General features: G+C 38.9%; 1 protein-coding gene across 1 annotated transcript; it reads right to left on the bottom strand.

The window, feature by feature from the left end:
• Positions 1-511: 511 nt before the first annotated feature.
• Positions 512-24,414, bottom strand: TRMT11 (tRNA methyltransferase 11 homolog). Its single transcript, XM_068184391.1, has 13 exons — positions 24,267-24,414; positions 22,747-22,812; positions 21,933-22,006; positions 20,629-20,710; positions 20,433-20,525; positions 19,257-19,391; positions 17,468-17,624; positions 12,794-12,874; positions 11,990-12,154; positions 10,561-10,633; positions 9,709-9,840; positions 6,419-6,539; positions 512-1,105 (listed from the first exon to the last, which is right to left on the bottom strand). The coding sequence occupies exons 1-13, from the start codon at positions 24,339-24,341 to the stop codon at positions 974-976; spliced, it is 1,386 nt and encodes a 461-aa protein (XP_068040492.1). The 5' UTR covers positions 24,342-24,414; the 3' UTR covers positions 512-973.
• Positions 24,415-24,423: the final 9 nt, after the last annotated feature.

Here is a 24,423-nt window from a genome sequence, read left to right as displayed (position 1 = left end):
CACAGACCAAGAAGAATATGTGACCATATTTGACCACCAAAATGAGCAGAGCCATTAACATCCTGAATTAATGGGCTTAGTGGTTTCCAAATGAGGTATTTCCGTGATGGACGTGGTGTGGATTCAGCAAAGTCTGCCCTTTCACAAATACAATTTTGGTTTCAAAGATTTGATTAGGCTTAATACCATTAGGGAACCATTACTAATTTTATGCTGTTGTTGTTACTGGTTTAACTATCGATTTCTGAACCAAAAATTGAAGACAGTTGGCGTTACCAAGAGTCAAGGTTTAGGAATGCAAAAGCAAATCCAAGGTACAGATGAGCTTCAGATGTGGACAGGTTTCACGGGATTTAATAGGCTCTCCAGAGTTTGTCAGGTCACAGAGGCTTTTATTTTTGTGGGGTGTGCATGAGCCCAGTTGTTTCTTTGTGTTTGTTGTTTGTTTTAAACACTTGTGACCTCAACCAAAGCAAGTGGAATTCATATGAGCAATTATTGCATGCAAGAATTAAAAAAAAACTCATGCCAACCTTGGTTTATTGTACACCATTTACAGAAAAAACAAAACAAATGAAAATGATCTTCTTAATCAGCAATCCCTGATCACCACCACATGTTTTTAAAACAGCCAGATGTTCACAGTTTAAGAAGCCAAATAATACTACTACTTTCTTGTAAACGTTAATGGTGAAAGAACAATAATAATGGTTTTAGTCAATCATCATTAGTACTTGAAAGTACAAATATAAATTAAATAATACTCAAAAAACTTGTACAATAAAATCTGCTATAAACAAAGCTAATTAAAAAGAACTGCTCCCAACCTGGGTTGTGGGTTTCATCTAGTTTTAAAATTAAAAGCAGTATTTATTTTTCTGAAGCATCCAAATGAATGCTCATATCCAGATGTCCTTACAAAGAAACATGGTCTTCATTCTTTTCTCATTTTTTAAGCTGTTTATATAATATTTTACTTCTGATTGTCCTTTTCTTCCTTGGCAATCCTCTTTGTCACACCACTGAAATACTTCTCACGGAAAGAATTGTGTCCCCTGTATGGCATATACTGACCATCCAACAAGTAAGAGTTTGCATCTTGATCCTGCATGGCATCAAAAGACAAACATTAGATTTGAGGGTAGCGTGTTCAGCACATATTGCCATCACTCTGCCTCCAGACATTTTCAAACCATTACGTGCAAGGGTAAGGTAGTTAGGTTTTTGTTTTATAGTTCAACAGCACACACTTAAGTTGCTGAAAATATCTCAGCGGACATCACCAGAATCCCACCCTTACATGACCAAATAAGAACAGGCACCATGCACCACACAGGTTAGTTTCCAGAAAAAATATTTTCAGGAGAATTCAGTCAGTCAGAGGTCTGTGGAAAGCAGGCACAAACAGAAGACGAACACAAATGGCTAAAATGAGTTCCTACAGTTACTGAAGCACATTCAGAGAATTTTTTTTTCTGTGCAGCATTCATGTATTTCTGAAAGTTAAAGTTGACACAGTAAATCCCTACACATAATACCTATTTGACACCAGCCAAAAACACAGTTTAGAAAATTGGCCCACTGTATATACAAAGGTTTAGTTCATCATGTACTGTGGCTTTATACAATTAAGATACTTGTCAGCTAACATTAGCAATGCTGTAAGATAAACATTACATCAAACTTTAATCTGAGTGTTAAAGAAAACTGATGGAAACTTCTAAAAACAGTTTTATGCTTCTGGGTGATGTCAGTTTATCATTATGCTCAAAAGCAGGAAGAAACAATGACAACCAGCCTCATACAGAACAACTGAACGGCACAAGGAGAAAATAAAAACAAGCACACAGCAGAACCAAGCCTCTATTCCGCCATGTGTTTCTTCTCGGGTTTTTTTAACCAATGCAGTAACATAGACATTGGTTCACTACCTTAAAACATTTAGTTATTTGTTCATATTTGAAAACAAAGTTCCTGTGGAGTGTTTTAGCATTAGTAGGAATATGGAAGTAGATTTCAGTCAATATTTTCATATTACAAGAGTATGACAATGCGAGGATGGACATAATCCTAGTGGACAAGATTCTCCCTTCAGCTTTTGTAGCCTTTTACAGGTTTTCACCTACCAAGATCAACATCTCTCCTAGCTCCGGATATCTTAAGGAGCATTCTAAAGGAGTGAAAGAAAAGATTTTCCAACAAAGCAAGACGCTTGTGTGCATGTAGAAGGGCCCTCTTCTGGACACAATGAGATATTACTTCAAAGAAGGTCTCACCTGCTATGAAAGCAGACACCAGGAATGTGACACCAGCTTAAATTAACTTGCTAAATGTTCAGTGCCATGTAAATATCTATTATGTAAAGCATGTGCACTAGCAGCAACAGCTCTATTTAAATACTGCTTTGTTGGAAAATAGCAGGAGAAAATTACTTCAGGAAACCCAATGCAGGCATAGTATTATCTACTATTTTGGTCACCTGTGAGAGACTGCCATCTCCATGACTATTTTCAGGCTGATAAACAACAAGCTTTTAACATGTTTGTGAAAAAAATTAAAATTACAAAATTACTATAGACGGACAGGAAACAAGAAAGATTTAAGACATACTCCTCTCACAGCCAGCCTGCACCCGTTTCTCCAGACACTCTTTGGAAAAGAGCACGTTTTTTTCTCTTGAAATTCCAGGTCAGAATTCCTTCTTTGATATAAACATATATTTTTATATCATTGGGATGTTTTAACAAGAATGCTATGTAATTCACTTATTTTGAGAAATGGATGGGATATTTGACCTTGAAGGATAATGATACATAGATCAAAGATACTCTAAGATAAAAATTAATCCCCACAACCTCTAAGAGGTCACACGTGTACAACATTCATCCTGATTCCATAGGAAACAAAATGCTGATTTGGTGAGAAGAGATGAAGGAGTGAACTACCCTCTCCTATACCTCCAAGCTTGTTAGGGCAACGAGAGGATGTGCTGTGTAGAAGAACAAACTTCATGTAGAATACAGGTGTAATAGGGGCATCTGATGGAAACAGGCTTGGAAACACTGCACAGCAGAATCTCACCTCAAAAATCTAGGAGCTCTGCAAATACTGCTCACTAAATGAGAGATCTGCAGTCAGGCATGGATTTCACAGGAGAGATTACAAAGGAAGTTCCTGGCCCACGTCACAATAATTGCAGTCTAAGAGGTTCCATTCCCTACCTCTCAGCTGTACAGGCATGACTGTCTAATAAAGATGGCAATTGCTTAAAAAACCAAAAAAAAAAAAAAAAAAAAGCAGCCCCACCAAACACCAACACCAACAAGAAAGGGAATTGTTCCTTAAAACAGGGAAAAGAAAATAAGAAATCCTGAACTACCTGGACATACCGGTCACTGTTGAGATTTACTAGTTAAAGGGATTTTAAAGGCAGTGTGAGGACTTAACAAAGTAACTGAAATTCTTGGATTTCAGAGACTAAGGATTTCCGAACAAATGCTAACTTAAAGTATTTTGTATCAAGGAGCTGAATGGGTACAATCTGAACACCAGGGACAGGCTTCATTTAACTCTACAGAGAAAATGACTTGTAAAGAAAACCTTAACAATTTATTTTTTCTAAAGACAACACTAAAATAGCTTTTAGAGATCTCTAATGAAGAGGTGGAAGAGAACGGGATGCTGAATGATAACAAGAAAATGTTATTTAGATCTTGGCAAATATTAAGTGACATTCTAAAGATTTTTATTCATCTAGCATGCCCCAGTTCAGTTTCAAGGCAATTACCCACATTTAGTTTTTGTTTTAAAAACAACTCTTCCTAGCCTTATCACTGCTTCCTACCCCTCTACATCTGGTGCTAGTAGCTATAGAAACCACTTGTACTAATGTTATAGAGCTATAAACAAAAAGGAGCAGATACCAAACCAGAGACAGTGGGGTCATATACCCAGGAACAGACACTGCTAAATTCAGTAGGAAAAATTCTACACCAGTAACAACTCCAGAGTGACCACGTGACATGGAAATGCTTGACCCATTCAGCAGGGTGGGTTTGTGTGCCTGGTGCTTCACAGTCCCTTGCTAGACAATCATATGCTCAGAGTTTGTCCTTCAGTCAAGTTTTCTGTTACCTCTTACTACGTAATTTCTAGGCATCTCTTTTGGCATTAAAAAAGTGGGATGCCTCAGAGGGAGGGAGAAACATAAGGCCCTGGGCTGAGGCTGCAGTTGTCCTTGCCCCACCCACCCTGGGTTTTGTGGGGACAGTGTGCAGATGTGCTGTGGGGGAGGCAGGAGGGGACTGTGCATTTTGGGGTGAATGCTGTGCTGGGAGGAACAGTGGCAAAAGTTGTTTGAAACAGTAATCAAAAAAACCAAAACTCTTCTGCTCATATTGTGCACATGCTGGAAGAGCATATTCATATCAACACTGAGTTCAGGAAGAAACCTTTTCCAGTTGGCACAATTTCACTGTAAACTTAAAAAGAACAAATTGGATGCTTACAAGACAGTGAGTTATATACCAGATTTGTGAGGTTTTTAATACAATCTATGATCTCCATACTTATGATTTCTTATGATAGATCAATACTTCACCAAGACAAGCTCACTTTTTGCCTTCACTTTGGTCTCCGTTTTATTACAAACAATTCCAATCAAATTGCACCATCAATTTGAGCAACTAGCTGAATTCATCTCCAGTTAAGAGTTTATTTAAATGTTAATAGTGAAATCAAAATTTGCTGTAAAATCTGCAATTTCTTATTGGTGGCAAACACTGGGGAAATTAAGAACTGCATAATAACAGCAAGTTGATTTGTAACATTTCTCATCCATTTGCAAATGCTGCACTAAGCTGAATTAAAAGGCAATTGAGGGCTGTTACAAACCAGTTTAATAATACAGACAGGAACCATCTGGAAACATAAATGTTAGGCATATACATAAAAATTCACTCTTTCACTTAGGAAAAAGCAAAGCAGACAAAAGTGTAACTACTGAATTGTATGGTCATATCTGGCGACTCAGAAGTATCCAATTCAAAGGCTGCTCAGGATATTAATAGAGGAAAAAACATGTTCCAGGTAAGGCACTCTGGGGTGGGGAAATATTAGACACCAAAACAAAGTCCTAAACAAAGCAGGCAGTGGCTAAGGATTCAACATGCATTTTGTTCTCTAGACAAGTTTTGTATCATCAGAAACCACACATGGGTTCTGGTATCTTTAAATTATCTAAAAGACATCTGGAATACTGAATGTAAGCACTTGCACAGTCTTATCTAAGCAGCAAGCCTGCCAATTAGTCTCAGGTGCTCAGAGCTAACCACTTCCAGACATGAACCTGCCGATCCATGAACTGAAGAACAGGTGATGCACAAGAGGAGAGTAACAAATGATGCAAGTCTGTTTGCAGAAGGGTTGATAATTTTTTTGGGTTAGAATATGTTACCCGACAGCACTGGTAGCAATAAAACTGCTGCCAAAAACCTCCCTGAACACCCTAAGATGCACATGTCAAAAACTTTCATCATCTACCCTCCTGGTTTGCTACTGGTGAAGTTGGCAGCTCCGAGGCTGAACTCCACACAGAGTGTTTATAGAAGATCAGGTGTTGCTTGAGAACTGCAGTCACCACAAGCATTATGAAGGCAGCACTGAACCCCTGCTGTGTCAGTAGTGCAAACACCACACAGACACAGCAGCCTGACTGCATCTCCTGCCATCTGAAACAGCTCTTCCAGCTGACAAGGAATGTACTAAAAACACTTGCTCACTGAGTGCATTTTCATTAAGGATTTGCCTCACATGTGTTTAGCATTTCTTTTAACAGTATTAAGTGAGAGAAGTAGCAAGAATGGAAAGAAGACCTGAATGCAATATCCCCTGGTCTCAATGCCTCAGGAGATGGACTTAGTGTGTCACAAAACAAAAACAGAAAAAGGAGCCAGTGCGCTCTGTACTTGTCACAACTTCAATATTATTCCAAAAGCTAAAATGTACCACTCTAAAGATGAAGTAACAGAATTAAATAAGGTTTGCCTGTTCTGCAAGACCCACAAAGATATTTAGTATCTACTTGAGCATTCAGACACGCTTCGAAATCAATGGAAACTTGGGCATTAAGGTAAAGCCTCTGTGGATGGGATTTACAAGTAACTGTAAGTTCAAAGATCTTTTTCACACTATCAAGGGACTTTCTCAGGATGAAGAGTTTACCAAAAACTGAGAATAAAAAGGAAGAAACCAAAACCAGAACAGTCCCTTAAATCACTGCTCAATTTTACGAAAGCACTAACTCTGCTCATAAAAACCAAAGTGTGACAGAAACAAGGATTGAATGCTGAATAGCACGAACTTGTCACGAACGCAACAGCTACTATTTTACACAATATGTTCAAGAATTCAAGCTTACCTTGAATTCTTTCACCTTTTCCATGGTTATGAGGCGCCTTGATGTGTGGCTGGAAAGCAGCTGCTCGCAGTTGCTAATAAGTTTCAGGCATGGATGGCGAGGAATGATCTCTTCTGTGTATCTGGAAGAAATAATCATTCTTAGTGCTGTAAGCTCATGAAGTGGAAGACCTGCATCTGAAACAAAATTCTTACAGACACTTCACAAAAAGGTTCACAGTTGAAAGTTGTTATGCACTTTAACCTGATTAAATAAATTCAGATATTGCTGCTCAAAATTTCTGACATCATATATTCCAATCATCTTGACATGCAGTGTGTAGAATAAATTAAAACCTCATAGTAAAGAGACTCTCCCCATTTTCTGCATGTATTTAAATGAAGTTAATGTATGTACACGTGGGCCTGTCTGTATAATTTCAAGTACAAAATATCTCAGCCAACCAGGAATAATAACTTATTTAGTCAGAGCTGTGATTTAAAAAATATTTTCCACAGTCAACATATATAAAGTTGCAGGAATAAGAGACTTTACTCTGACTTCCTAAAAGGGAGAACAATGCACTTCTATTTCAAATCTTTTTAAGCCAGCTCTTATTAGACAGTAACATTCCCAAACTTCAAAATTTGGTATTACAAATTTATCTCATTATAATTACTTTTTCTAATGGCAAAATAAAAATCCACCATCATTTAACATTAGATAGGATTTAATTATAAGCCAGCGTTGCTACTATCTACAGAAGCAAGAGTTACAGTGTTTTAAATACCCCACCTCATAGGCATACTAGCTTCTATATAGAAAGTGCTTTCTCTAAATTGCTTTCAGTCCTTCTATTTCTCCAAATGCTGAAAGAGAAATTTAAAGATTTAAGAACTTTGTAGGGGACTACAGCAGCAAGAAGTATTAACCTAGCTAGTATGATAAATATGAGATATCCTTCCTAAATACTGAAACATAGATCAGCCATTTATTCCTAGATTTTGTAATAAGCTTTCATGTAATAGTTACATAAAGATAACACAGAAAATGGGTTCTGGTATTGTCAGGTATGATTTTGTACAAAATACCTGCTCCTATGATTCTCCAGTGTTTGGGGGTTAACAGAAGTCAGACATTGAAACACAGAACTGAACAACTTAATACCTATGGCTTGATTTTCAAAGGTACAAAGGAGGAGCATCTCATTTTGCCTATAAAGAGGCGGATTTTCTGAATGAAAGTAAAGGTGTTGGTCTGGATTAAAATAGAATCTCTCTAGCTGCTGATGGAAAACTTGCATTTCTTAAGATAAACAGCTGTTAAATAAGTAACTCAATTCCAAATATGGATCTGCAAATAAAAAATCCAAACAGTACTGCCTCTTTGCTTTACTCCAAGATTTCCAAACCATAAAACTACCTTTCAGTCACTTCTCGTGTAGAAACAAGTATCTGCTTCAGCTAGGTAAAGTCAGAAGGTGCTTTTGGCAAAGGAGAATGAAATTAATTCTCAACTGCTTTTTCTATTACACAAGACTTTTGATGCATCCAGTACCACCAAAATGACTTTCTTTTACAAAGGTAGACATCCTGCCACAACATTTTACAAGTTTCTCTCCATAATCATACAGAAGGCTGACTTTAATGGAATTAGAAGAATTTGGACTCAACAATGATTTCAATGTCTGATTGAAAGAGTCAACTCTGGAGTGAGATGCTATCTTGAAGAGGGAGAGATCACTATCACTTTGTTAAAAAGCCTTTTCTGTTTGCATTAATGAATGTATTTCTACATTCTTTTAGGTAAAACTCAGAAACATGTCAAGAAAGAAATACAGAAGCAATGATTTTAACAGACATCCAGTCCAATAGTTTCAGTTTTAATTTAAGGTAATATACAAAGATCTCAAAAAATGACACTCAAGGCAGGTGTTGCCAAGGGATATTTGACAATGCAACATGTTAGTAGAAAGTATCTTCTCTTCTCCCCTCTTAATTGCTTTAATGCCCCATGTTCATTTTTACACCTAAAATAAAGTGACTATCCTACTATTCTATGCTAATTCTAGCAACTTTAGTATTTCAAGTCACAGCATGATGTACAAATTCATTTTTTAAAAGTGAACTCAACTAGACCTCCCCAAAACGGCAAATAAAGTTGACCCCAAATACGAAGTGAAACACTTTACACTGCTGTAGTGAGGAAGCATGCTTTTACCAAAGTTCAATGAGCAGAAAGAAAAACACTGATATCTTGATGAACAAAATAATTTCAGTAATTCCAAAGAGATTTCATTGACATGAATATTAGCTATAATACTATGAATGGCATTCATTGTTTTGTCTGTGAATTGTCTTATGAGAAAAAAGGCCTACAATATCAATTTAATAATTTACTAAAAAATGCAAACTACTAAGTGCACTCTCTTGTTACAGAAGCATGTAACAGAAATGGTTCCTTTTGATTTCCAAATCTGCAAAACAGCATGAGATATATAGGACTATCACAAGCCATTTCCATGGTGAAACCAGGGACGATCACCACTTTATATAACAGTATAATTTGACTGTACATAGAAATATATGGCATTGTAGAAACTACCTTCAGAACACATCTGTATCTGGAAGACACCTTGAAACGGCTACTGTACATCAACTCCTCGCTTTACAGTAAAAAATCTTTACAAAAACAAAACAAAAAAACCCCTCTAACCTAATCTAAGAGATGGTGAAATAAAGCATGTTTTTCCTTATGCACTCAGCTCTGATCCCAGGCTGCACTCCTGAGCAGGCAGGATCCCGCAGTCTCTGCTGGCCTCTCTCGTCCCTAACAGGGCTGCTCTCAGATGCTTCCTGCCTCTCACTGCCATCTCTTGGTCAGTTGACTTTTATTTCTCAGAAGAAAGCTAAATCAGTAGTGTCAAACCCCAAAGAACCAAGGATGATTTTTACAAACCTCTATCAACTACTTCAGCAGAAACACATACTAATACTAGCCTTTCTTCTACTGTCTTAGAAATCTATCTGCACCTTGAAAGTCTTACTTTTTAAGCTTAAACCTCAACCCACTGGACATGAATTTACAATGATGTGCAAAGGCATTTTCTGTTCAGTTACAGTCAGGAATTATCTCCATTCAAAAGCTCTGTTACAAAATGTGGCCTCCCTCATATAAAGTTTTAAAATATAAAGTCTGGGCATTACTCTTAAGTACTGGTACTATGGAACCTCCTATGTCCCAAAGGAAAGCACAGTGAGAATGCAGCATCCATTCTGACACACAACACAGCAGAAATCAACTGTACATACTCAGGCCTGTATATGGGCAGCCAGTAAACCAATCTTCCTCCCATCACAAGATATTCTGCCCCAAACTTCAGGAGGTCAAAAAAGATGTCACTTAGACGGTAACTGGATGAAACGAAGAAGGGATTTTCTGTGCTGAAAAAAAAAAGTACAAGTGTAAGCAAACACAAGAGCATGGGTAAAACCTAAATTTTTAATAGTAATTAAAAAAAAAAAATCAATACACTAAGCCACAAAAGCACTTTCTGAGCTTTGCAAAGCTACTTAAGACAATCCAGGAGTAAAACTTCTACTATGAGGAATACAACTTCTCAGGTTCCCCCCAAACTGTCTCTGACTTCCACGTGTACTAAAATAAGTCTAAAGGACCACAGCTATGCTGGCAATAGTTATTTTGCACAGCATCTTTCTAAAGGAATTAAAGTCAGAAGTCAAGGAAGGCTAGGCAGTAGAGAAGCCACGCGGTATCTCCGAAAAGGAAAGAGCAATGGAAAATGCAAAAGAAAAAAGTTAAAGGTAAAATTACAGGTATGCCATTTTAGAGTGATTTCGCAGCCTGCAGAGACCAAAGAGAACTTTTCTGGAAATCCATGCTAATGGTGGTTCAAAGAGGTGAGAAATAGGATTCAAAATCTGAACACATGCAAAGGATGAGGGAAAACAAAACCAAGAAGGTTTCAGGAAGTGACACAGTGGTTTTGCAAACAGAAACAAAAGGGTTTTTGTTCTTTAATTATAATTGCTACCATTTTTTAACTTCTGACAGCCAACTAAGAAGTAATGAATATTCTAAAACTACAACTAGCTTTCCATTAAGACATTTATATTCTATAACAGACAAGACAGTTTCCCCACCTTCTTTCAACGGATTTAACTGTTTTCTTTTGTGATCCCATTCTGCGAGGTGCTTCTCTGATACCATATGGTGCTAGACAAAGCAAAAGGAAAATGCAGAGATGAGTACCTCCCCCTTTGTCCAAATAACATACAATTACACCATACGTACACAACAGTGCACATGCTGTGGCTTATACAAGGTTTAAAAAAATTGAAAGCTTTTACAAAGTAGAAGTCAGTATGGGAAATTTCTTCAAGACCTGTTGAAAGCCTCTTGCTCCAAAAAGTTATTTTAAAAGTGTTTCAAGGAAATCCATTCAGCTGTAAGAGCTTCTAGCAGCCTACATGACAAAGGACAATGCTGTGTTATTTCTTAAAAGATATTCCTTAGATTTCCAACATGTGATCAATAATCCCATCTTTTTCTGCTTGACAGACATGAATATGTCCCCTATAGCATTTAACTAACCTTTTTCAAAGTGAAATTAAGAATATCAGAATTTCTTGTCAGCACATTACACAAATGGTAATTCTCACACACAGGAACCACAGAAGGTTTTTTCTCATACTTTTTTTGCACATTTCTAATAGCACAATATACTTACTTCATGTTCAAGAAATCTGAGTTTGTGAGACTTGTTTCAGGATCACAGAAGCACCAATGTAACCACTCCAGAAGTTTTACAAATGGTTTCACACTCAGTTCTAAGTCCATATCAATATTCTACATTGTCTTGCTGCCGAACAGGCCAAATAAAAACCAGCAAGCAACCCACAAAGAAAAGTCACACTTCCTACCCCTAATTAATATGAGTGTGTCATTGTAAAAGCCAGCACTTGAGATCAGAAATTGCTGTATCAAGGTCTTCATTTATCCTCTTGGTTTCTTTTCCCTCTCTTACAAGACAAATGGTGTTTAGTAAATAGGTTTCTAAAAGAGCAGAGGATCCTTTCAAACTGCTCCTGTTTCCAGTAGCTAAGTGTGTTGAAAACACATTAAAATTTCTCTTTGGAAGCATTACATTAAGCACGTAACACAAGTCTCCCAAAGTCCATCAGAGATGCATGGCAGACTCTAGTGTGCTGCCAACAGCAACACAGACCATTCTAGTAAGAAGTCTCTATGCATTAATCGTATTATGCTCTTACTGAAGGAGACTTCTTCAAAGGATGATTTTCAGTCATATTGGTTTCTGCTGGTGAATGTAATATTCTCTCCATAGAAGAAAATGTCATTGTCAGCTTCATTACACGTTAGTAACTATCCTTAAAATAAATGCAGAGATGTCAAATGCAGATCCAATTTCCATAGTGCTGCTCTCGACAATCATCGTTGGAAACACGGAAGCAGCAGACCTGAGCACTCATCCAGACATTTAATGAATGTACATAGGCAATAATGTTTTAGTCATTGTTACTGGGCAACAAAAGGCAGTAACAAACTTACGGTCTGTAATGATTGCATCAAACAACATCCCTTTTCTCCATATTGGTCTTGAAAAATCAGCAACGAGTGCATCGAGGTAGTATTTCTCTAAACCATACTGTCGGAGACTAGCTCTGATATTTTCATCTGGCCCCCTCCATTTTTGGTTCTTTCTGCTTGCCTTGCCTGGGAGGGGAAGGAGAATGGAAAGGGAAAAAAAAAAAGCATACTCAACGAGAAACTATTATATAAGAAAAGTTTTCATATACTCTACTATTTAAATTAAAGGAAAATAATCAAATGTCACCAAAAAACCTGTCAAGAGTACTCACAATAAACTTCACAAGTAGCAAGGAAAAATGAAAATACATGAGAAAAGGTCTGCTGAACCATCTGCACAGCGTGTCAAAGAAGACATTTACAAAAATGTTGGTTTGCAAGATGCTTTCTCCATCCACCAGTCACAACCCTGTCCACTGGGTCAAATATAATCGGCATATTTGCAGAGAAGTAACAATGAGATTAGGGTTCCTGGGTTAGGTTTTGAAAAGCTTCCCAAATCATAGGTTAAAAGAGCACATAGCTGTGGTAATGATTATTTGGAACTTTGTTTTGGTCTTCATTATTCTTTTTCAGAAATATTTCCTGCTTAAAAATAATATCTTAACTAGCATACATGTAAATTGATGAATAAAACTAAGCATGACCAAATAAATCCTGTGAAGATTAATGCCGCTTTAAAATCCACTAAGTATCATCTGCTACCATCAGTCTTCTTAAATTACAGAGAGTAAAATTTCAGTGGCTTCGAAATATGTAACATACCTAATCCATGGATTGTGTTGTAATCTATATCAGTACCACACACATATGCCCCAAAATGTGCTGAGGAGATTAGAAGGCCACCTACACAGGGAAGAAAAAAAGCAAAGTATAAACTTCTGTCATAAATGTTACCTGCGTTAGGTTTTTTTCCTCAGGAACTTCAGGAGCCTACAGCAGCAGCACACTACGCCCAAGGAAAAGAAAAAAAAAAAAAAAAAAACAAAACAAACACTAAAAAAAGAAGCAGAACTATCAACTAGTTAGAATCACTATGCAATTATAATCAGACATAATAACACTAAGTCCTTTGTCTGCTGATTTTCCTTATCTTGCTATGTCCTATGTCACACCTCATCTCTGGAGATTGTTCCGGAGTTTTGTTTATGCCCTTCTGTATTTTAAGCAGTAAGATCCTTTAATCATGAACCAAAACTTTTGATTCTACTTTGCAAGGAGCAGAATTTCAAACTGTTGTCAAACAATTGGAAAAAACATTACCAAACAAATGTCAGTTCTACTGTGTCTGTTCTCAAAGCCAGTTTCTTTAACAGTGTCTAAAAATCAAACTTCTATTAGGGGGCTATTCCCATGTTGTAAGAAACAATGGTTAAGAGCATTACAAATGTAAACATCTCCAATGTAAACATAAGTATAAAAAACATTTCTGTAATCAAGTGTGAAAACTACATACAAATGCATTTGTCTGTGACTAGGCTGCCTACTTTGTCAGTAGTTTGACCAATCTACTTACTTTGTAATAAAACCAGTTTTTTTAATTACTTCTATTGCGACATACCTTCCTAATTAAAAACGAACACCATACCAAAAAAATGTGTGATATCCCCTTCAAACTGACAACAGCTAAACAGCCCACAGAAAAGAATAAATTACGTTAATTCTTTAACAGCTTCCAAATGAAACAATGGACAGGCTGCAGAGATGGACAGATACCTGTGTGGTCAAATTATTAATGAAGAGGTCTGTGGCTACCAGAACGATTTAGAACAGAACAGGAACTGCGAACAGGGCTGTCAACCCCACTGATGTCAACAGTCCTGCTAAATAAAGGGGATGACTGCTGCAGGATGAAGGGCTGACAATTGCAAGCCGGCTGCGAGAGTGACACCAGTTCTCCCATTCACCAGGAGCGTGGAAAGCAGCATCTCAGGTGGCTGCACTGTCCTGAGCCACCCACTGAGCACCAGCAAATTCCTAATGTGCCCTGTGTGCACCAGAAAACTTCTGTGGTAATGATCTCTACCAAAACCAAAGGTGAGCGAGAACAAAAAAACTTTTAATATTCTTCTGCTTTTTCTTGTGAAATGGATCAGGGAAAAACAAGGTTACTCACCCCAAAGGAATCACCCATTTCCCTTCTTGGCTGCAATCCCTCAGAACAGATGGGCAGTACATCCAGAGGGTCAAGACAAATTTAGCTAGCCCTGACCCCAAGTATGGCATACCACCCAGTCCTACAAAAAAAGTAAGAAAAGAGTCCTTTGCCCATCTAAGAATATTTTTAATCACAGGCAAAAAAAGAAGCTTGGAAATCATGAATCTACAGCTTTTAATAAATCTCAGCTTGCACTAGTTCAATTGTGTTCACGCAGAAGGTGCACAGATACTTACATACTCTTACACGGCCAGCCCTTTGATCAGTATATGAAAGGGTTAATCAGGGAATCACTCTGTCCCTGGTGACCTGTAGCAGAATAATGATGGCACAGAGCTTCATGCCTTTCTATCACATACTATTCCTCTACCTCTTCAGCACAGATGAAGTCTGGTCCTCCAGGATGTCAAAGAAAAACATCCTGTCATTTACAACCATGCAGTATCACAAGTGTCTTCCAAAAGAACAACCAACAAGATTACTGAGATAACCTGAACTGACTGTCTATGAGGAAGCACAAAATATTCAGGTAAAAGACTTGATTTATTCTTCTAGAAGCTTCCAGGCTTCCTTCTGCCCAACACTGAGGAAAGACTATCTAAATATCAATGGAAGTTAAAAACACAGTCTTGGCCATTCCAATTCTGCTCAACAATAAAAAGGAGAATCAAGTCTTCTAAAAGCCAGCCTGGTCAAAGAGCACTTTATATTCCAAGGAAAAATGCCAATTGTCCATTCTTATACTAATGTGAAAGACTCATGATTTGGCTTACGCAGCAAAAAACAGTTTGTTTGCAACTAGCAAGAGCCATTTTGCAAGCCCATTCTGGTTTGGTACTATTCACTTTTCAGCGTAAAAAAAAAGGCAGAAACACAGCCAGGTAACAAAGCTGCACTAATAAGGAAATCTGAATTGCAGTTCTTCAAAAGGCTACTCAGATTCTGAATATATATCTTTCCAAACCCATCAGCTCAAAATGACTGCATCACTCTCAACTCCAAAACACTTCCCAGAAACTCCAGTGACAGGGCACTGGTGTATTGACAAGCTTGAGAATCTTCTGATGGTCCTCAAGAGACAACTGAAATTCCTGGGGTTTACTCAAAAGAAGTAAGTGCAAAAGCCACTATTATTTAGCCATAAATACACTCTACTGACAAATGGCATGCCACCTACTATCTCCAGTGTCCCCTTTAAACCCTACCCTTTACATTACAAATGCCTAACAAAAAAAAAATTAAATTGTAATTCAAACTACTAGGCAATTTGGGGAGAATTTTGTATATGTTACATATATGAATGTATATGAACATACACATAATTCATATACATGTATATGAATGATGTATATGTTTGAACCAAAACACAACATTTGTCTTGAATTTTTATAGCTTCATCATTTTAATGTGATTTTTAATTACTCTGTCTTTACCCTTCCTTTTTATTTTTCTTCAATTTTCACTCCCAAGAGAAAGAATGCTTTCAGAGACTTTATTTTGTGATTTAAGTTAGCAGGTTTTATAATAAGACAAAATACCACAGACACCAAAATGAAACCAACTGCTTAGAGGTAAATAGAGGGATTTCCTGAACCTTTCAACGCACAAGCACAAGAAAGAGGAGAAAATTTCATAAGATATTATTATGCATGAAAAAAATCAGATCCTATACGAACAAAATTTAAGACAAAAACAAAGAGTTCACCAAACCCTTCTGTTTCTGAAAATATCGTATCCATGGTCTTTTTCTATGTGAAGCATGTGAAGATACATGCTAGTAAGAACTTATCCTACTAGTGTAGTCTTCTCTCTCCCTAACTTCTCTGCAGAGATTTTTCTTCATCTTCCCATTAATATAAGTATTTCTAAATCTATGCATTTCACATGTGGTCACCTTGACTAAAGTTTAGCAAGCTGAGCATGAGTCAGCAGTGCCCGGGGAGCCAGGAGGGTCAAGCATGTCTTGGGGTGCATCAGGCACAGCATGGCCAGCTGGGCAAGGGAGGGGATTGTCCCACTCTGCTCTGCACTGGGGCAGCCTCACCTCAGGTGCCGGGAGCAGTTCTGGGTGCCACAATATGAAAAAGACATTAAAGTATTAGAGAGTGTCCAAAGGAGGGCAACAAAGATGGTGAAGGGCATTGAGACCTGAGGCCTTGGTCTGTTCATCCTGGAGGAGACTGAGGGGAGACCACAGTACAATTTACAGCTTCCTCACTAAGGAAAGAGGAGAGGAAGGCATTGATCTTCTCTGTGGTGACCAGTGACAGGACCTGAGGGAATGGCCCGAAGCTGTGTCTGGGAAGTTTTAGGTTGGATATTAAAAAAAATAATACCCAGAGGTGGTTGGGCACTGGAACAGATTCCCAAGGGAAGTGATCACATCCTGATAGAGTTCAAGAAACATTTAGACAATGCTCTCAGGCACATGGTGTGACTCTTGGGGTGCCCTGTGCAGGGCCAAGAGTTGGACTGTGATGATCCTTTTGGGTTCTTTCCAACTCAGGATACTCTATGTCTCAATTCTAGGTGAGAAACACAGCCTTTGCTACATTTTTGAAGAAACTACTATAGGTAGCTTAACGCAATATACTGTGCTTTATAATTATATGGCACAATAGATCAGCTGACACAATAGATCAGCTATTTCACATACAGCAGAGTTTCCCTAAGGCAAAAAGTATTTTCTGTGCCATGCACAGCAATATGTGGAATAAAAGCTCCCCCTCCTGGATAAGACAAGGAAAGCTCAGCTGGGGAAGGGTACCTTGTGTGGGCAATATTATCCTGAAGACAGGCTGTAACAGCACAAGAAAGTGTTCCTCTTGCTGCCATGACCTCACTGTTGCTATGTTGTACTGTATGACCAGAAATGCCCTCAGCACTCCCCTAAAGAGCCAGCTCTAAAATGCTGCTTTGTAATGTCCTGGAAGTGAATGCAGCAAATGCTTAGCCATATTCCAATTCTTGGTCACTTTGATCTTAAGCAGTCCATGACACACACGGATTGGTGTTCAGGCCATGTGGCATAAAACCCATCAGTGAAGACAGACCTTTTAAAAGCACAAAATAAACTGTTTACATCTTTGGAATTTGGTGTCCTTCCTCCAAAATCCCTTTCAGGTTAACAAACCATTAATTTTATAAACACCATTTTGCCTTTGGTATCATCTCAAATATCTGTTGAGCACCAGAAGTCATGACACCAGGTAAAAGAGTAATGCAAACACTAACACAATCTTAACAGTTCTTCCCACCAGCTGAAAAAAACAAACATATACCTGTTCCAACAAATGGATCATATACAATGTCATTGGGTTTTACTCTCCCGTGGTTTGCCATGATGAAGGAGAGGCAGGCATCCATGCTCGTATTTCCAATGAAGTGTCTCTTCTTTACACTGTAGGATTCAATGAGTTCTCTTTGGCCATCTGCAATCTGTTGAAACATTTAAAACCCCTGTTGGATCGTGGATACAAGATATAAACAGACACACTAACAGACTTGCTTTAGTGACACTATCCAAAACCAGGTAACTTCACTTTGTAACACATCACCTTGCTTTCTGACGTCTGAAAATATGACAGACTTCTTTCCAAGCAACAGATATTTTGGTTCAACACCTAGGTATATTCTTCAAGATAGAGGTTAAAAATGTACAAACATTTTAGAGAAAATTCTTTCTAAGAAATTACAATTAGAGTAACTTTGCTATTATTCTAAGCATCAGAAAAACAATTCCTGGCAATTCAGAGTTAAAAGGATTTCAAAAATATGAGGATTAGACACACACGTTAAGACATCCATGCACACACACGGATGCTTAAGGTCAGGCAGAATTTCTTTCTCCACTGGCATTTCTGTCCCACTCAAAATCCAAATTTAGGATAGTGCTGAAAGGTGAGAATTTGAGGGAAAAGCAAACAAAGACTAAATGCTGGCATTTTTACATCAGACTTCCAAAGTACATTGGAGAAGACCAAAGCAATCCAAAACAAAACATATTCAAACATTATCCAACACTGTCCCCCCACCTCTCTCAGCATCAGTCTTACTGGGTTAACAAAATACACCTGCCTATTTTTTCAGGTTGGGTTCAGGAATTCAGCACAGATGGGACAACAGCTGCAATGTTTTGCAGCATTACCACAACACAGGGTGCTCACACATCAATCACAGCACGGAGAATATTCACAGGCCCTAACAGATCACTTGACTCTGTAACTTCCCTGTAACGCAAGCCACTGACTACAGCTACACAACCTCTGCAGTGGTCCTCCCTCCTTCCAGCTGCCCTTGACCCAGGACACTGCAAGCACATATTCCCACCAGTGGCTAGTGTCATTCTGGGAGATCCTTTGAGGAGCCACTTTTCCCTCACAAAAACATAAAAGACCAGATCAGATTTCCTCAGGATATCCTAATTACACAGCAGGTTTAAAGTGCATATTGCCAGTAGGCAAGAACATTTGTAGTGAAGACCACAGATGAGAGGCTCCAGACAGTTTTTGTACTTGGTTCCTTCTGCACTGTCGGTGTTCCCTCAGGCAGGTACCTGCCTGTGGGCTTGACTCACTGATGTCCAAAGCCTCAGGGATCAGTCTGCACCTTTCCATGGAGGTGCCTGCCAGGATCACTTGAAGCACTTACAGAATGCTCCAGTGAGGCTGATGCCACTCAGCAGGGCCACAAGCCATCTACAGTTCTGTACATCTTTCTATGTGCTTGGAACAGGGGCTTTCAGCTGCAACTAGGTCCAAAAAATGTAACACACTACCCCAGCTGTGCAGTGTCACTGCTGTGCTGAGCTCTCTCAGTGGATGGCAAAACAAAGGTGTGTTTCCAGATACAACTTCATTTTTTTCCACCCATAAATTGTTCATTAAAGCCACTTTTACCTAGTCATAGTAAGGATTCCCAAGCCTTGCTTCATAATATTATGCAATGACAAATTCAGACAATGGTATTTTCTGCTTCTATTAAGAGTCAAAACACTTTTTACATTTAAACTTAAGTACATTCTCCTGAAAATACAAGCTTGCAAGAACTGAAGCAAACATGCTCACGTACCCATCTACCAAAATATAGATGAATGGGCTCTTCTGGAACATCGTTTGGGTTCATTCCATAATCTTCCAAAATCCAAAATATGTGTTCTGGATTATTTAAATTTACTTTTCCCTTGAATGGCAGAAATTCAAGGGCCTATACAATAAAAAAAATACAAAAATAAACAGGGTCATTTTTTTTTTTAAGAGGTACCTTCCTCCCCAAGGGAAAAAAAAAAAAAAAAAAAAAACAAACACAAAAAAACCAAATAAATCAGCAAAACCCCCACAATTTCACTTGTGAGAAATGGTATACTAGTATTAACAGGTTCAATTTTCAATGTTTTTTTGAAATGCCTTTCTTCTTAACAAAAATAGCTCAAATGATTACGGTTTGGAAATTGGGAACCATAACACTTTTTATTAACTGAACAGAGCTCAGCTTCAGAGGAAATTAACTGTGCATATTAATTATACAATTTTCAAGTTATAGAAACAACACTGATGATGAATAAGAGGATGTGAAATTTCAGTGATGTGCACCTACAGCAGTTTACATACTCAGCATTAATTCATGTACACAAAAACTGAACAAACGGGAAAAGAAATCTACGACTTACACAGATAATTTCATGTCTGTAAATGAAGTAAATTGAACAAATAGGTGCCAAATTAGAATGTGGAAGAGCAGAAATAAACAGTAATTTGGAAAAATTTCCTAAATGAAATACTGATATAGTTAGGAGGAAAGCACAAGTACAGGTAAGAACATGATGACAGAACAGGAGATCAGCACACAATCCAGAGCTTGCAGCTGAAGTCACTTGTTCCACATTCTGCAACAATAAAAGCCTAATAAGGAGATCGAGTAACAGATTTTCCAAAAATCTACCACCTAACTCTTGCCATTTGAATCTTGTAGTTCTCAGCAGTTAGCTTCAATTTCCCCAGCACACTGGGCTGAAATCAGCAGAGATATTTGTTTGGCATTGTATATGCCTTAAACAGTTGGTTTATAGGGGAGAAAAAAAGATGTGAATTTTGAGTGAATGTTAATTCAGACACAAAAATCTCATTTAGACCTGATAAGACATAAGCTATAAACTTCCTTAAGATCTTGAAGAAACTTAAATACACTTATGGCATGGAATAGGAACATGAATAGATTAAACTAAAGACTTCTTAACCATCTACTTACATCAATCTTTTTTATTTTCTGCGCTTGGGTCAGTGTTTTATTAAATGTATGAATATGTACTTTGTAAGTAGAGTCTGACTGTAGATATGGAAGCTGGAAAAAAAAGACGAAAAGGCAAAGATACTTTAATTAGTACAGATGAAGTGCTGTTCAATGGCTTAAGGAACCATAGTATCCAGATTCTTTATATGTATACCATCTTGTCAGTTGGATAGTTCTTCAAAGATGCATAGAGCTCCCCTGCAGACTTTCCATGGCCCCACAGTTCAAATATAGACCTGAAATTACCAAGTTTTTTAGAGTCAGTCACATAGAGGAGGGAAAATGCCTTACAGATACTTATTCCTTTTAACCTACTTGGTTAATGTACTTAGGCTTTATTTCATGAAGTATTAAAGTTGGCATTTAATTCTAGAAAAAAGTTTTAGTTTTTGTTTGTAACAAGTATTTTTAATAGCAGGCTGATATTTCACTGATGCTTTTCTTTGTTTGGTAACACATACCAAAAGCTTTAGAGCTTTTCATATTGATTAGCAATGCAATGGAGGTACTCCAGTGATCTTACTCTAAAATTAACACATCTCCCCACAACCAGCAGTAGAACAGAAAAATAAGCCACGGGCTAGTTAGGCTTTGCACATAGAATTAGCATACATTAGCTGAGAATGCATGATGTACAGAACATCTGCAAGCTGTTTTGTCACATTTTACTCCCCTAGCTGCCTGCAGCTGCTTTTTGAAGTGCAGCGCTCCATTCTTTAGGCAAGAGTGGAGAGCCCAAGTCATTGTAGGTAAAACTGAATACCTGAGACAACAAGTACTCAACAGGGATGGTGCAACATTTTGCAGAGGAGACCAAGCTCTGAAGAACACAGCACAGAAACCACAAGTTTAATATGGTCAGAGGGACATAGCACACCTATGCTGCTTCTCATCCTGAACCACATTTCAAGGCCTCTCTCATGCACCTCACTACGAAGCATGTTATTCAGACACCACTAAAAAGGACCAGCTGGAACAATCACTCTCCAGCATATTGTTGTGCTCTTGAATTTCCTAGAGGGGACCTCTGCTGCAACAGTCAGGGCTGAAGGCTCGGATGCCAGGACTGAGGGAGGGTGACTCAACCTTTCCCTTCCATAATTGTCAGTTTTCACATTTCACTGGTTGTATCTTTCAATTCCATATATATTTTAGAAAAAGCCACTAACTCAACATTATACAAGGCACATAAAACACGAGTGACACTACAAGTGCTGTCTCTGGAGTGAAGAACACCATTTTGAGACCCTGAATTGATCATACGCTGAGTAAAGAGGACAGACAGGCATGCTACATAATCAGCCCTACAAGAGTCCTACAGGCTCCAGCAACACCTTACCAATTCTAGAGGGAATCAGAGACTCTTTATTTTATGACTCCATACAAAATTTATATTTGCAATAACAGAACAAAATTCCACTGCTTAGGTTATTATTTACAAGATTTTTCATCTCTTACTTTGCACATACTGTCCGCTTCATTAGTCCCCTTGCCATCTCTTCTGAAGGAATATTGAGAATCCAAAAGGGAGACTGCAATCAAGAGAAGGTAAGTGATGTAAATACCCAGCTGCAGGATGTCACATGAATTACACAACTACATAGTTCTGTTCTACAAAAACAGAACATGCATACAGAAGATTAAAAAATTTAATAAAAAATACATCTGCTACCTTTAATCATACAGAGAATGTGGGGATAAAATAATCTGAGACAAAACTGTTTACTCAGCCGGAATGTCTGAGAAATTCTGTTATGTATTTAATTTTTCCAACATAATTGACTTGGTAAAAATATTGTTTGCACTTCTCTTGATTATTCATCTGCTAAAGACTGGAAACACCTCGTTACACACAAGCAGTAACTAAATCCCAAAAACATTCTCTGTCCAAGCACTGAGACCAGAATCATAAGGCATCCTAACTGCACTCCTCCTCTGTCCCACTGATTTAGAGGCAAACGCCAATTCCAAACTGCTGCTGAGTGTTTTCAGGGTTTAGTTATCCTAAAAAGCAAGGAGAGCCTCCCAGCAGATGGCACTGCTTCTTTTCATGCTGGTAAATGACAACAACCTGAGGTGCATTTTGTGCATCTTTTTTTTTTCCAGTTCTGAGTCTTTACTGAAACTGAGAAGTCCTCGGTTTGGGTAAGATTTCCGATTTTCTTAAGAAACTTCAAGATTTATTCAGCTGCCTACAGTTAACAAAAATACTATAAAGAACATACTTGCATACCATACACACACACAAGTAAAATATTTGGTCCTTACTTACATTTACACAAATTTCCTGCTCGCCACTGAATTGTCCACCACAAAGGGAGAGCAATGATGTTATTTCCTGAAGTGATAACATAAAGGTCAGGCTTTAGAATCTTATAAAGAAGAAAAGGAAAAGGGAAAAAAGAGAAAAGAGAAGAAGCAGCATGACACAAATACTAATGCAGATTGTATATAGGGTAGAAGTTCACAAGTAAATTCAGATTGTATGTACTATTCATGAACTGAAAATTAAGACTTCCCTGCTATTAAAACAGCTTTCTCAAAATTAATTGGCGAATGTCAGGAAAATTTCAGTAATTAACTGAAATTAACGTTTTGCATATTCTCCTTCATCAGAATCTTTACTGTTCAATCCTCCACTCTCACAACAATATTCCTCTTACAATATTATCCACTCTCTTCTTAAAATATTTATCTAACTATTTCACATAAAAGTGATGTTTCACTAGTACCACTGACCCAGGGCCAGGACCAGCAAATCATCTGGCTAAAAAAAAAATCTGTCCTTGCTTGCTCCATTAAGTTTTTGACAAATCATGCTCCTAGCATAGCTCATCACAAAACCAAACAAGATGAGCAGTCACCGAAATAAAAGAGAAATGGCTCTGCTTCTTTCAGCAGCTATATCAACCAAGTGTCACCAAAACCTTGGTGATAAAAAGAAAAAACTTTTTGTGTTACATATGTATCATCTCCTTTTTACTTCATCCGATGACCTTGCCTAAAGAAAAATCAGGTCGATCATAGATGGAACTCGGGTTCCAGTCCCACAAACCTTAATGAAAACAATGAAAATAAAAACTTCAAGACACATTAAACATTTTGTAATATGTAACATTCCAATCGACAAGGGAACATCACCCTGTGACACAGACCATGGCACTGAGTGCCACCCCCAGTCTTCTCCTACCACCTGCAGGGACGGTGACTCCACCAGCTCCCTGGGCAGTCCACGGCGAGGGGCCCTGGCGTGTGCCCAGGGCAGCACCAGCCATTCCTGCACCCAGGGAACGCTGGCGAGAGCTGACGAATAACTTAAACAAACTTTAAAACTAGTCACCAAAGCCAAAAACTCGAAAGCATTTTTGTAACCCCAGCTTCCGCTTCTCACACGGAGCCCCGGGTACTCTGCTGGCAACCTCTCCTAGCGCCAGAGGCTCTGGAAAAGCGAGCGGCAAAGCAAGTGCTGCCTTAAAGCCACCACGCGGAGGCTCTCCATGAGCCTGGGGCAGGAGTGGGAGTAGGGAGCCTGGGGGTCCCTCCCCACAGGACGCGGGGAGCGGCGAAAGAAGAGGCACCGGCCGCTCTCCCGGAGAGAGGGGACCCCGGCCGGGGTCCGGCTCCCCCGGCACATTCGGGGCCGCGCTGTCCGGGAGCACCCCGCAGGAGAGGAGAGGGGAGGAGAGGGGAGGGCAGCGCCCCACCCAGCCGCAGCCCCAGTCGCGGCCCCGGCCCCGGCCCCGGTCGCGGTCCCGGTCCCAGCCCCCGGCCCGGGCCCCACGCAGCGCTCACCGGCAGGCGGAACTCGAGGTGCTCCTGTGCCAGCAGCAGCACATAGCGCCGCAGCGCGGGCGCTGGCAGCGCCATGTCCGGCCATCCCCCGCCTCCCGCATGCGCCGCCGGCAGGGCAGGGCGGGAGCGGCGGGAGGAGCCCGGGAAGGGGCGTGTG

The sequence above is a fragment of the Anomalospiza imberbis genome, chromosome 3, assembly GCF_031753505.1.
Source record: "Anomalospiza imberbis isolate Cuckoo-Finch-1a 21T00152 chromosome 3, ASM3175350v1, whole genome shotgun sequence".
Taxonomy (NCBI): Eukaryota; Metazoa; Chordata; class Aves; order Passeriformes; family Viduidae; genus Anomalospiza; species Anomalospiza imberbis.
Note: the sequence above shows the minus strand (reverse complement) of the source record. Positions and strands in the feature narration are given on the sequence as shown.

Coding starts and splice junctions, on each gene's coding strand:
- TRMT11 (XM_068184391.1), bottom strand. CDS start 24,341: ATGGCGCTGCCAGCGCCCGCGCTGCGGCGCTATGTGCTGCTGCTGGCA. Junction 17,625..19,256: donor ATCTATATTTTGGTAGATGG/GTACGTGAGCAT, acceptor ATGTTTCAACAG/ATTGCAGATGGCCAAAGAGA. Junction 12,155..12,793: donor CAACACAATCCATGGATTAG/GTATGTTACATA, acceptor TTCCCCTCCCAG/GCAAGGCAAGCAGAAAGAAC.